The sequence below is a fragment of the Poecilia formosa genome, unplaced genomic scaffold (genome assembly GCF_000485575.1).
Source record: "Poecilia formosa unplaced genomic scaffold, Poecilia_formosa-5.1.2 Scaffold602, whole genome shotgun sequence".
Classification (NCBI taxonomy): Eukaryota; Metazoa; Chordata; class Actinopteri; order Cyprinodontiformes; family Poeciliidae; genus Poecilia; species Poecilia formosa.
The window spans coordinates 211,428-223,062 of NW_006800541.1; the positions used below are offsets into that span (position 1 = coordinate 211,428).

Sequence of the window (11,635 nt, forward strand, 5' to 3'; positions counted from 1 at the left end):
CTGAAATATTTCAGTTGGTGTGCAATGAATCTAAAATATATGACAATTTAAGTTTTATCATGACATTATGGAAAATAATGAACTTTATCACAATATTCTAATTTTATGACCAGCACCTGTAAATTGTTTTCCCGCTTTATTTAGATGGGAACCTTTATTTAAAGCCTGCCGTTTCCAGTCGGACGTTATGAGCGCGGACTTTAGCCGCTAGCAGCAGCAGTTAATCCTCTCAGCAGTCACCTCGTCCTTCAGTAGGATGAAAACCATGTTAGCGATCATTTCTAACGCACTGTGCCGGATCACCGGGAGGAGTGCGGTGAGTGGTTCGACTCTAGTTCGGAGGTTCCGGATGGAACCGGTTCATGCTAACCGGTAGCTGACCTTGTCAGCAGCCGCTAATGTCTTCCTGTGGTTATGTGCTATTTCTGCTCGGATATTGCTTTCTGAACACGTGTTTGGATGTACTTTATGTCAGGGTAACTTGGTGGGTTCTTTATTATGATTTTTAGTTTTTCCCCTGTCTGTAATGTGAATAATTTTCTGTGTTTGTGGTGGTTTGCCTTCCTCTAAGCAGCTTGTCCTGATAAAGATGCTCTGATAACCATCGGTGACGCGCTTCTTGCTCAAAATGCAGCTAAGCTTTCAGGAGGTTGAAGCAATTTTCATCTCTGAATCACATAATCTTCTTTTAACAAAGGAAATTTACTTAAAGGAAATTATCTCTTGCCATCGTCTTAATCAGACGAAGCTCTGAATGCCTAACTGAATAATGAAGTGTTTTTATAAAACCTAGCTATCTTCATCCTGAGCTGCTTCATTATTATAAACTCTTCCAGATGAGATCATTTATTAAACAGGACTCCTACTCTGTACAGATTTAATTTTTTTAGGAGTTTTCAGCTCTGGATTAGTAGAGAAAAGAACTACAAGAGTTTTTAAAGTTTTAAGTTTAGAAACTTAAATATGTCTGATTCACTAGTGACATGTTTAATATTCATCCAAATGGAAATGACCCCAGTAAGCTGCTAATGAAGCTGTTTGGCTGATTATTTGGAAGTTATGAAGAAATAACATTCCACACAACCAGTGCATCTCTGTCAGTAGTGAACCTGAACGCAGCATGTAAAGGTTAATCTTGTGGGGCGTTCAAGGACAGCAGGTTCCTACAGACTCTGGAAATGAACCCAAATGTCAGTCGGGTTTAATTCTGATGGTAAATTTGACCTTTGAACCTTAAAACCCAAACAAACAGAGTCTGACTGTAGGAACTGTTGCTTTTTTCCTCCAGTTTTCTCTCCTCCTGCTCTGCCGCCTTCAGTCTTCACAAACTGACAATCCCCCATTCATTTGTTGCTTCTCTCCCTCCTCTTCCTCCCCTTCCTCCCCCACCCCTGCACCTGAACCGTAGGGAGAGCAAACCGTGTCGGAGGTAAGCAGCTGCTGACGTTTGGTCCCAGACTTCCTCCCCTCTGCAGTGACCAGGTTTATCTCCACTGTTTTTATTCCTCTAACTGCTAGATGTGCTTCCTCTTCGCTGTGTTCATGTTTAGTTTCCAGGATTTAACTCAGCGGCACTACAGAGGGACTGAAACTGGTTTTAGTCCTTAAGTCATAAGAATAAAAATAATAAATCAGTGCACCCCTAAAAAAAAAAGATTGACTTGTTTCATGAAATTACTATGTGAAAAATAATTAACTAAACATCATTTTTAAACATAAGTAATGATAAAAATGTTTTCAATTATTTTTAGTAGAAATAATTGCTCTAATTGAATCTACTGGCATTTTATTAATGTCAGTATTTTTATTATATTATAAATGTCTGTTAATAGAGTTTAAAACAGGTTTTCTATGTTTTGGGAGATTTTGGATTCTACAATCAAAAAATAAAAGCTAAAACCTACAATCATTAAAATAAGCACAAAAGAAAAATGCTACATCCTCTGGAAAAAGAAAATGCCTCAAAAACAAGTATATAACACTGATAACACTCGACAACATAAAGTCCTCCAGACCAGTAGGGGGAGTCTAGAGTCAGTAATTATCTAAGTAAAAGACATGAAGTATAAACCAGCTTTTCTTCTGGACGTCTCGTCTTTGCTGAGAGTTTGGTCCCAGATGATCTGATGATCGACTCCCCCTGGTGGTCTGGAGGACTTCTGGTTTTATGGAGCGGGGTTACAGTGTTTTATGTTCACTTTTAGTATTTGCTGCATTTTTATTTTCTGAAGGTGCAGCATTTTTTGTGATTAAAGCATTTGTGCTACATTTGTTGTTTACGTTTGAGTTTGCATTATTCATTTGTTTCCATCTTTTGGCTGAAATCGCTTTTTTGACAACCAGAAAACCTAAAATATAATATAAAACCTTTAATTATATGATCACATAAAGCTGCTCCATATTTTGTTGTTTAATATTTGTGTCAGATATTTAGCCAAGTGGTCAGAAGAATATGCTAGACACAAATGAGATTACCCAGAATGCTGCTGGTCAGAGTGATGGGCAGAATAAAAGACATAATTGCAGTATTTTGTAAAATGATGCTTAAATTTGAGGTTTTTTATTTGTTAATTCAAAGATGAGATTAGTGAAGATTACAGGTTAAATATCAGAGATTGGCTGAACTATAAATGAATTTGTTTGTGCTCCCAGTCTAGATTCTGTTTCTCAGTTTTAGCCTCCAGTTTCCTCACCTGTAGCCTCTAGCGCCACCTGGCTGTGCTTGGCTCTGATTGGTTGGCTCTGTGTTCCCCAGCTGCTGATTGGCCTGTCAGAATTCGTCAATCTGACGTCTCCTCCAGCGGCGGCGGCCGTTCCCCCACAGGCCCGGCGGCTCCCACCCAAACCACCACCAGCAGGCGGCGCCGCCCAGTTAGTGAGCAGCCGGACGGACCAGACGGACCGACCCGTAAGAACCTCCTGCTGTTCCTGTTCTGTCTGGCTGCTCACTAACCGGGCCGGGGAACCAAAGAGCTTCTGCTTGACTGGAAACATTTAGTACTAAAATATTAACCCTGCTGGTCTGAAACCACTAAATACTTTAAACGGGTTTTATTTACTTAATGGCATCTTAGGTTTTAAAATTTATTGTCATTTAATGAAAAGTGTAACACGAAGCCCAAATATCTGCCAGAATCGGTTCGGTTCTGTTGGGACTAAATTGGTTTCCAGAGCAAACGATCAGATTAAAGGCTGAAGAGGAAAGTTGATTAAAACCATCCTGTACCTGCTGGGGGCGCTAGAGATCACATTAATGTCACAACAGTCACTGTGTTGAAGGAAAAAAGGATTTTTAGGCTAAATTATTTTAGACTTGAGGTGGAAATAGGAAGGATATTTCAAACCAATCAGATCTCTTATCAGTCATTATTAGTTTCATATTTTTAGGCCACTGAAAGCTGGAGGAACCGAACGGTCCGAACCGAACGGAATGTCCACTTTTGTCAATTATTTTCTAAAAGTTTTCTAGAATAATGAATCCATTAAATTTACGTCTCAGAAGATTATTTGCAACAAACTGGACAGAAACTGAAGGCGGAGGATTTATTGGTTCTCCTGGCCTGTTGCTGCCTTCAGCGTTATGGATGTGTAGCTGCAGCCCAACCCAGACCGCCCAGCCCAGTCTGTCGTATCCCAGAACCCCCCACTGTGAAGAGGAAGGCAGCCAGGAGCTGCTCAGCTGGTCGATCCGTCTGCTCTGATTTGTAATCCTGCCGTCATCCGATGAGCTAATCGAGCGTTGATCTGTTTCAGGGCGCCAGAGTCGTCGCCTCCCGCTCCTTATCTGACTTCACGCCTCAGGCGACCTTTGACATCAAGGTGAGAAGGAGCCAATCGCCCTCTGACCTCGGTCTCTCCTGTAATTTACCAAATTAAACGTTTGTGGGACAGATTGTGTTGTGAAAACGTCTCTTCTCTGCTGTAGAAATGCGACGTGCACCGGCTGGAGGCGGGGCCTCCGGTGAGGGCGGAGCTAACGCGGGAGCAGGGCCTGCAGTATTACCGCACCATGCAGACGGTGCGGCGCATGGAGCTGAAAGCCGACCAGCTCTACAAGCAGAAGATCATCCGGGGTTTCTGCCACCTCTACGACGGACAGGTATCAACACATTTTCTGTTACAGTGGTTTAGCAGTGGCCTAGTCAAAGTCCATGAGGGGAGGGATGTTTTTGAAGCCGAGTGGTTCTGGAGTAACGTCGTCTCTGCTCACAGGAAGCGTGCGCTGCAGGAATCGAAGCCGCCATCAACCCGTCGGATCACCTGATCACGGCGTACCGAGCGCACGGATACACCTTCACCCGCGGCGTCTCCATCAGAGAGATCCTGGCCGAGCTCACAGGTGAGACGGGCGAGGTGCCGACCGGCCCGGGTCCGGCTGGTTCTGCTGGCTGACGCCGTGTTCCCTCCGCACCGTTCAGGTCGCAGAGGGGGTGTGGCCAAAGGGAAGGGCGGCTCCATGCACATGTACGCGCCTCACTTCTACGGCGGCAACGGGATCGTGGGCGCTCAGGTAGCTGCAGGGCGTTAGCATGAGGCTCCGCCACCTGTCTGATGATGTCACCGGCTGATGATGTCACCTGTGTGACCCGTCCAGGTGCCGCTGGGCGCCGGCATCGCTCTGGCCTGCCAGTACCAAGGAAACAACCAGATCTGTGTGACGCTGTACGGAGACGGAGCCGCCAACCAGGTGAGGGGAAAACTACTTCCTGTTTTTATTCAGTTCAGGTCATGAAGGTCGTGTTAAATTTACTGTAAAGGTATAAAGAAGAAAAACGTGAAATTAATGCACAAACCTGAACTTATAGATTTTTATCTGGTTCATAAGACGTCAGAAATATACATACAGGAACAAGTATTTACAACCATTCATGAAAAATCGTAGAATTAAGTTGTAAGAGAGGAAAAGTCATAATAAAACTACAATTAAGCCGTACGAGAAAACGGCTGTAATAATCCAGGAAAAGTTGTAGTAATATGAGAGAAGTTGTTTTACTACAAATTTTTACAATTATTCTCATAATTAAATGTTTTTCTTCCTTCCTTTTAATTTGCCTTTGTTTTCACCTTTTACAGATCCTCTGTGAAAAACATGTTTATACATTTTTATTGTTTTTTGGTGCAGAAAAATGTCTGAAAATCGATCTAATAACTGGATGCATGTTTAAAACCTGATGGCGGATGAATAACTGACAGGAAAACTATCAGTTAACTTAATGTAACTGTTAATTCAGTTACTGGATTATTTTAGTGTCGGTTTAACCTGTACATCCTGTGACGTCATCAGGGCCAGCTGTTTGAGACCTTCAACATGGCCGCCCTCTGGAAGCTGCCCTGCATCTTCGTCTGTGAGAACAACAAGTACGGCATGGGGACGTCGGTGGAGCGGGCGTCGGCCAGCACCGACTACTACAAGCGGGGCGACTTCATCCCTGGACTCAGGGTGAGGCTCAGACCGGGCCGTCAGCGCGGCTAGCATGGTGTTAGCATGGGGTCCCGGGTTGCGGCGGTGGCGTCGGGCCGTACGCCGCGGCCGCCGCCCTCTGGACCTAGATTATATCGGGACGCGTCGCTGCGGCGCCGTCCCGGCAGCTGCAGGTGTGAGCATGCGCCCAGCCGTCCGCTGCTCATGTATGATGCTGCACACAGACCGTCCGGGAAACGCTCGGGTTCGCCGTGATGGCGCGGGGTGGGACGCTGCGTTAGTGACGCCGTTTTCTCCGCAGGTGGACGGGATGGACGTGCTGTGCGTCAGAGAGGCGGCGAAGTTCGCTGCGGATCACTGCAGAGCCGGGAAGGTGAGCGAAGCTCTTCTTCTTCTGCTGCTGCAATCCGGCGCGGTGAAATCACTTCCTGTTTGTTTTCCAGGGGCCAATCATCATGGAGCTCCAAACTTACCGTTACCATGGACACAGCATGAGCGACCCGGGCGTCAGGTGAGTCCCAGATCCACCGTAATGAGACAGAGAATCCGTTTGTTTTGTTCACCATGTGCCGCTGTGCAGCTACCGGACCCGGGAGGAGATCCAGGAGGTCCGCAGTAAGAGCGACCCGATCTCCCTGCTGAAGGAGCGGCTGCTCAGCAACAACATGGCGTCTGTGGAGGAGCTGAAGGTAGGGATGGTTGCCATGGAGTTACAACCTTTTCACTGCGACAAGTTTTATTAACACCATAGAACATGGAAAAATCGTAATAGTCCCAATTCAAGTGTCCAATTTTTCACAAGTCTGTGGCTCAATTTCAATGTTTTTACCCTGAGTTGTAATAATATGAGAAAACTTGTAGTAATATGAGAATCTGTAATAATGAGAGAAAGTTATAATTCAAGAAAGATAAGTCAACACTTGGCTTTCTTTTATTAGCTTCCTTCATCTTATGATCTGATGTCAACCTCTGTTGCTAAGCAACGTTAAAATTCATGCATAGACGACGGCGGCCATTTTTACTTTCATAAACGTTGTTCTGGTCTTGCGGGTCACATTATTGCAACAAGGTCCCAGTGACGTCCAGAGGCAGACGGTCTCATTCTCGTGGCCCCACCATGATATGACAGTATAATATTAGTGCGGCCCACAGGGTGAGCGGCCCTCTGAAGGAAGTCCCGCCCACCGTTCCTCATCATGGCTGACATTCGGTGCTAGGCTAAGCTACACCGACGTCATGCACACTACGCTTGTAACAACAGAGCGGCTGATGATGGACCAGTCCGGTACCAGTTTCCCTTCCCTGCAGTCGCCATTCCGGTTCTTTCTACCATAAATGCCAGGATCAAACGCAGAGAAAGGAGACTGCTACCGGGCTGCTCGTCATCCACCGCGCTGTTGTGACAAGTAGAAGCGGTAATGACGTCACGCATCGAGACGTTCTCCATACGTTGCTAGCTGGCTAAAGACTTTTATAAAACAGAACAAGAGCGACGCCAAGTGGAATAAGCTAAATTTTGTCACACCCTCATCATGTCTTTGTCAAAGCCTGCAGTGAAGAGAAAGATGGGTGACGCAGCATTTCTGTGTTGAGCACAGGGGCATCCTGACATGCCTTAGTTATGCTGAAAAAGTTGCAGTGCACAAAGAATACCACCTGAAACATCATTATTCAACTAAACATGCTGAGGAATATGCAAAATACCAGGGGGATGAGAGCCAACCGGGTTACCAGCCTTAAAACACGTCTGGTGAGGCAACAAGATTTCTTCAAGAAAGGAACCAAAGAGAATGCTGCAGCAGTCGAAGGTTAATGAGATGATCGCTAAGGCGGGAAAAACATTCAGAGGGCGAGTTTATAAAAAAAGCACATTACAGGCTGCAAGTTTAGTTTGTCCAGAAAAGAAAAGTCAGTTCAGCAACATCAGCCTTTCTGCCAACACAGGCAGAGCGCATGTCTGACCTTCAAGTGACATTTATCATCAACTGTGTGAGACAGCCTGATGTTTTGATGCATATTCAGCCTCTTTGGTCTATGGTGATTGCTGCTGGCTTCCCGCCTTGGTGCGTTGTGCTACAACATCTGGAGGCTCCAGAGCAGCAGAACATCTGGATTGAGATGCTGATCAGTTAGTCGATTATTTTAATCCTCTGAAATCAGTCGGTCGATTGGTTCCTGTGAAGTTTCTTCTTTTCTGGCTCAGTTCCTGCGTAACTTTGCGTTTCTGTAGATGGAGAAACAGGAACCGGCTTCGTTTTGTTGCTCATAAAATCAGGAATTTTGAAATCCAGAAACCTCAACGGCTCAGAACGTTTTTATTTTGCAACATGTTTCCAGTTTTACTGGAAAAAATGCTCTGAAAACATGAAAAACCTGCAAGAACCGATGAAAATCTTTTCCTGTTTCAGGAAATTGACATTCAGATCCGTAAGGAGGTGGAGGAGGCGGCTCAGTTCGCGACCTCTGACCCCGAGCCGCCGCTGGAGGAGCTCTGCAACCATATTTTCTCCAACGACCCGCCGCTGGAGGTCCGCGGGACTAACCCCTGGTCCAAACTGAAATCCATCAGCTGAAACTTCCTGACTGAATCAAACCTGCCAGTATTTATTTACCTGAAACTGTTTTTATTAGGAATATAAATTATTCAATGAGCCGAGAGTCGGACCAGGCTGCCAGCGGCACAGAAACACAAACATTAGCTTCTCATCTGGACCCGCCGTCCTGCAAACAGACGCACAACGAGAAGGTTTCATTTCTGACCTCAATCCAACTTCCTGCTGGAGTTTTTAAAAAGTTATGAACTGGAAGGAATTTTATGAGCAACGTTGGAAAATCTGCAGCGTCATTCTTGAGTCACGAGGTCTAGTCAAAGTAAGGAGAATCAGTTAAAGGAGCTGAACTCTACAAAAACAGAACAGTAACTTATTTCTAGATTTCTGTAAAAATGGGTCAAATTTTCACTTTTCTGACGGCTATCAGAGCAATCGTACAACAAAAAGGACATTTCTAGAAAAAACTGAAATTCTGTGATTAATCTCTGAAATATTACATTTTTTTAAACTCATATTTATGAAATTAGTTTCAGAAATTGAGTTTTTTTTCCCCTTTGGAAATTCATGAGGTTAATCTCAATTTCTGAACTTAATCTGAGATTTTAAGTTTTTCCCTGAAATTTATTCTTTTTTTGTTTTTTCTGTTTCCGGTGTTTCCTGATGGCTGGTCCCGTTTCCTCTGTAATGAGGTGAAAATCTGAATATTTCTTTTATTTTAAGACGTTTCCTCTTCATTTTTCTGTTGGAGATATAAAATCTGACGCCGTTTCTGTATGTTTAAAGCTTTACATTCTCTCTATGCATTCAGTTTATAAAAACATTAATCAGTTTTTATGGATGAACTGTAAGAATTTATAGTTTAAATTATTTGAGGCTCTTCATGAATTTATTTTCCTGAACTTGTACAGAAAGTTTTATTTATGTTTTGAGAATTGTAACTGAGCCACAGAGTTATTAAATTATGATGAAAGTGTTTTTGTTTCAGAGTTTGATTTTTTTTTTTGTGCAGATTTTGTTTCACAAAAGTCGGATTCTGAAATCCAGGATCAGAGATGAAGCCGGTTTGACAAAACTCCGTCGTTTCATCCTGGATCTCAGTTTCACAAAGATCAGGAGGTGATTTTATGATTATACAGGTTTAAATAATTCAGGCGCATCAACAGATTTCATCAGATCAATAAGATCGATCAGATTTATTGAAGCTACAGTAGATAAACTGTGTTCACCATCCCTCACACCAAACCAACATGTTGATGGAGGAACTGAATTTTTATCATAGTCAATAAAAAAACTGCTGCTACAACAGCAAATGTTAGCGGCTCATTTAAATGTGTAATTAGCCCAAACATACATTCCTAAACCATTAATAATAAAAAAATCATAATCATTATTGTCCTTTGCTCAAATAAACTTTAAACTTACAAACAGTGGAAGTTAAAATAACGAGTGAATCTGGCAGCAGATTAATTCATGTTACTCTTTTCTGATCCACAACTAATTTATACAGAACAAACATGAACAACAGATTATAAATAAGAACATTTAGTTTCTGGGAAGTATGGGGTTAAAATGTTGACAACAATGTGCAAATAATTATACTAATAACTTAGAAAATCCTTCATTAGTTTCACCTACAGTTAACTTCCTGTTTGAGTTGTGATGCTTTTGTTCTGAAGGGACAATTTCTTGTTTAACTGTCAGAGTAAAAGCAGTTTAATGACAATCAAAAAGACAGAAGATAAATTGTAAAGAAGTTTATAAAATGTATATTATTTGCAGCCACCAAAATGGAGACAAAAGGTAAATTTGTGATGTAAAGTATTTGTGATGTAAAGTATTTGTTTTAAATATTGTATTTAAAGTTAATTTCCATTGTACATATTATTTTAAGTTACATTAAAATTCATCAGTAAAGTTTGTTATAACTAATTTGGCTGGACTTGATTACAAAACCTGAGTTTCTTTATGACCCATTTCTCTAATCCCTAAAAACTGCAACGGTCTATTAAAGGCCTTTATGTCAAACTTAGAACAGAGAAACCCAAAGAACAGGAAGATATCCACACTGATGCTTTTAAAATTGATAAAATATTCTAACATCATGAAGTTACAACAATATTAGACTGAAAATCAAAATTAATTAATGCAGCGTAATAAAAAAGACAAAAGAAAACAAAACTCATCAGTTTTTCATCGCTGACTGAACAGATGAAGCTCCAGGATTAATCCAGATGTTAGCCTGGTCTGGAGCAGCTAGCTTCACAGAATAAATCGCCATGGCAACGTAGCGGTTCCTCTGTTGTGAAACTGAATCGAGGTTTAATTAAACCAGAATATCTGGAGAATTATGGCTTAATCCAAGATCCTGGTTTTGTTTAAAGATCCTCTGGATATTTATAAGCCTCATTACTGAAACATAAAGTTTCAACCAGAGTTATAAAAGTTTTGGGCTTTAAATTTTGTTTAGTTTGTTTAATTAAGTTTTAATTTGTTTCTAAAGTGTTTGCTAGTTTTTACTAGTTAATAGATTTTTTTATACGTTTAGTGAATTTTTCAGTACAGAATTCAAAAAGGTAAAATTATTATATTCTGATTATGCAAACATGAATTGGGTAATGAAAACTCAGCAGAAAATACCAGGAAATGAAAATATTAGATTTAAATTCATCAGTAACAGTTTGATTGCATCATTTCCTCACTGAGTCGTTTCCAGCAGCAGATGGAAAGACCAGAGCTGCACAAACATCAGAAACTGGATCCAAATGAAGCAACATGCAGCCTGGAAACGGCTGAACTGAAACATGGTTCATATTTCAGGATGAAAATGAATCAGAGAAAAATGATCAACTTTAAAAACTGAATCAAGTTCAGATCAAAACTCCATGAAGCCTCGAAATGGAGCCGAGTTACAATTTCATCTTCATCCATCCAAAGAGAAAAACATCAGATACAAAATGACAGACAGGAGGAAATAAACAGGATGGAAACCATTCAGGTCAAAGGTCATCATGATCCAGTCAGAGTCTCTTTAGACTCAAACTGCTGCAGCTTCTGAGGATCAGCAGGAAACGGAGACAATTCTCTTCTTCGCAGAGATCACCACCTGCAGAGAGAAGAAAGAATCAGAGATCAGATCAGTGAGTTTCCAGCTTCTCTCCAGCAGCAGCAGTCAGTGACGCAGCACATCCAGTAGAAAGAGCAGCAGGGCCTTCAGTCGTGTTCAGAGCAGCTTCCTCTCTGCTCTCATCTTAACGTGTTGCAGTGAACACACTGAGCTCCAAGCTCACACACCTACACACACTTTCAGCATCCAGTCTGCTTCCTCTGCAGGTTCCACTCAAGTCCACAGTGGAAACAAACTGCTGAGAGCCTGAAGGTTCACTGCTGCTCCAACACTGGAGGGATGGATTTGCTGCTGCTGCATTTAAACACAAACTGCTGCTGATGAACAAACATCTGCTGCTGGACATCAGCTGACTGAGCAGCATGGAGGCTGTCTGTCCCTGAACACATCTGGATGAGACTGAGGACAGGAGGACACATGTCCACATGTGAGGACTGGACTGGAGCAGGAAGAGCAGCTGCTGACTAAATGAATGATGGTTGGTGAAACCAGAGTTTCCCGTGGTTTCCAGGCTGCAGTCAGACTGATCTCAGAGCT

At 42.4% G+C, this 11,635-nt stretch overlaps 1 protein-coding gene across 4 annotated transcripts; it reads left to right on the forward strand.

Moving 5' to 3' along the window:
* The first annotated feature begins 158 nt into the window (after nucleotides 1–158).
* LOC103130055 (pyruvate dehydrogenase E1 component subunit alpha, mitochondrial-like) lies at nucleotides 159–10,901 on the forward strand. 4 transcript variants are annotated; one of them, XR_001660180.1, is made up of 14 exons: nucleotides 159–316; nucleotides 1,409–1,429; nucleotides 2,756–2,908; nucleotides 3,754–3,819; nucleotides 3,926–4,099; nucleotides 4,213–4,339; nucleotides 4,419–4,510; nucleotides 4,595–4,687; nucleotides 5,285–5,440; nucleotides 5,724–5,795; nucleotides 5,866–5,933; nucleotides 6,003–6,111; nucleotides 7,831–9,598; nucleotides 9,866–10,901. XR_001660180.1 is itself a non-coding variant. In XM_007541343.2 (13 exons), exons 1-13 carry the CDS (start codon nucleotides 257–259, stop codon nucleotides 7,993–7,995), a joined length of 1,356 nt encoding a protein of 451 aa, XP_007541405.1. In that variant the 5' UTR covers nucleotides 159–256; the 3' UTR covers nucleotides 7,996–10,901. The 4 variants fall into 4 exon arrangements, 3 of the variants coding, with proteins under 3 accessions (XP_007541405.1, XP_007541403.1, XP_007541404.1); XM_007541343.2 differs by having other exon boundaries at nucleotides 7,831–10,901; XM_007541341.2 differs by lacking the exon at nucleotides 2,756–2,908 and having other exon boundaries at nucleotides 160–316; nucleotides 7,831–10,901.
* The last annotated feature ends 734 nt before the right edge of the window (nucleotides 10,902–11,635 follow it).

Excerpts from the sequence above, each read along its gene's own strand:
- LOC103130055 (XM_007541343.2), top strand. The coding sequence starts at position 257 with ATGAAAACCATGTTAGCGATCATTTCTAACGCACTGTGCCGGATCACC. Across the intron at positions 317-1,408 it reads GGATCACCGGGAGGAGTGCG|GGAGAGCAAACCGTGTCGGA; the intron begins GTGAGTGGTTCG and ends CCTGAACCGTAG. Across the intron at positions 3,820-3,925 it reads AGGCGACCTTTGACATCAAG|AAATGCGACGTGCACCGGCT; the intron begins GTGAGAAGGAGC and ends TCTCTGCTGTAG.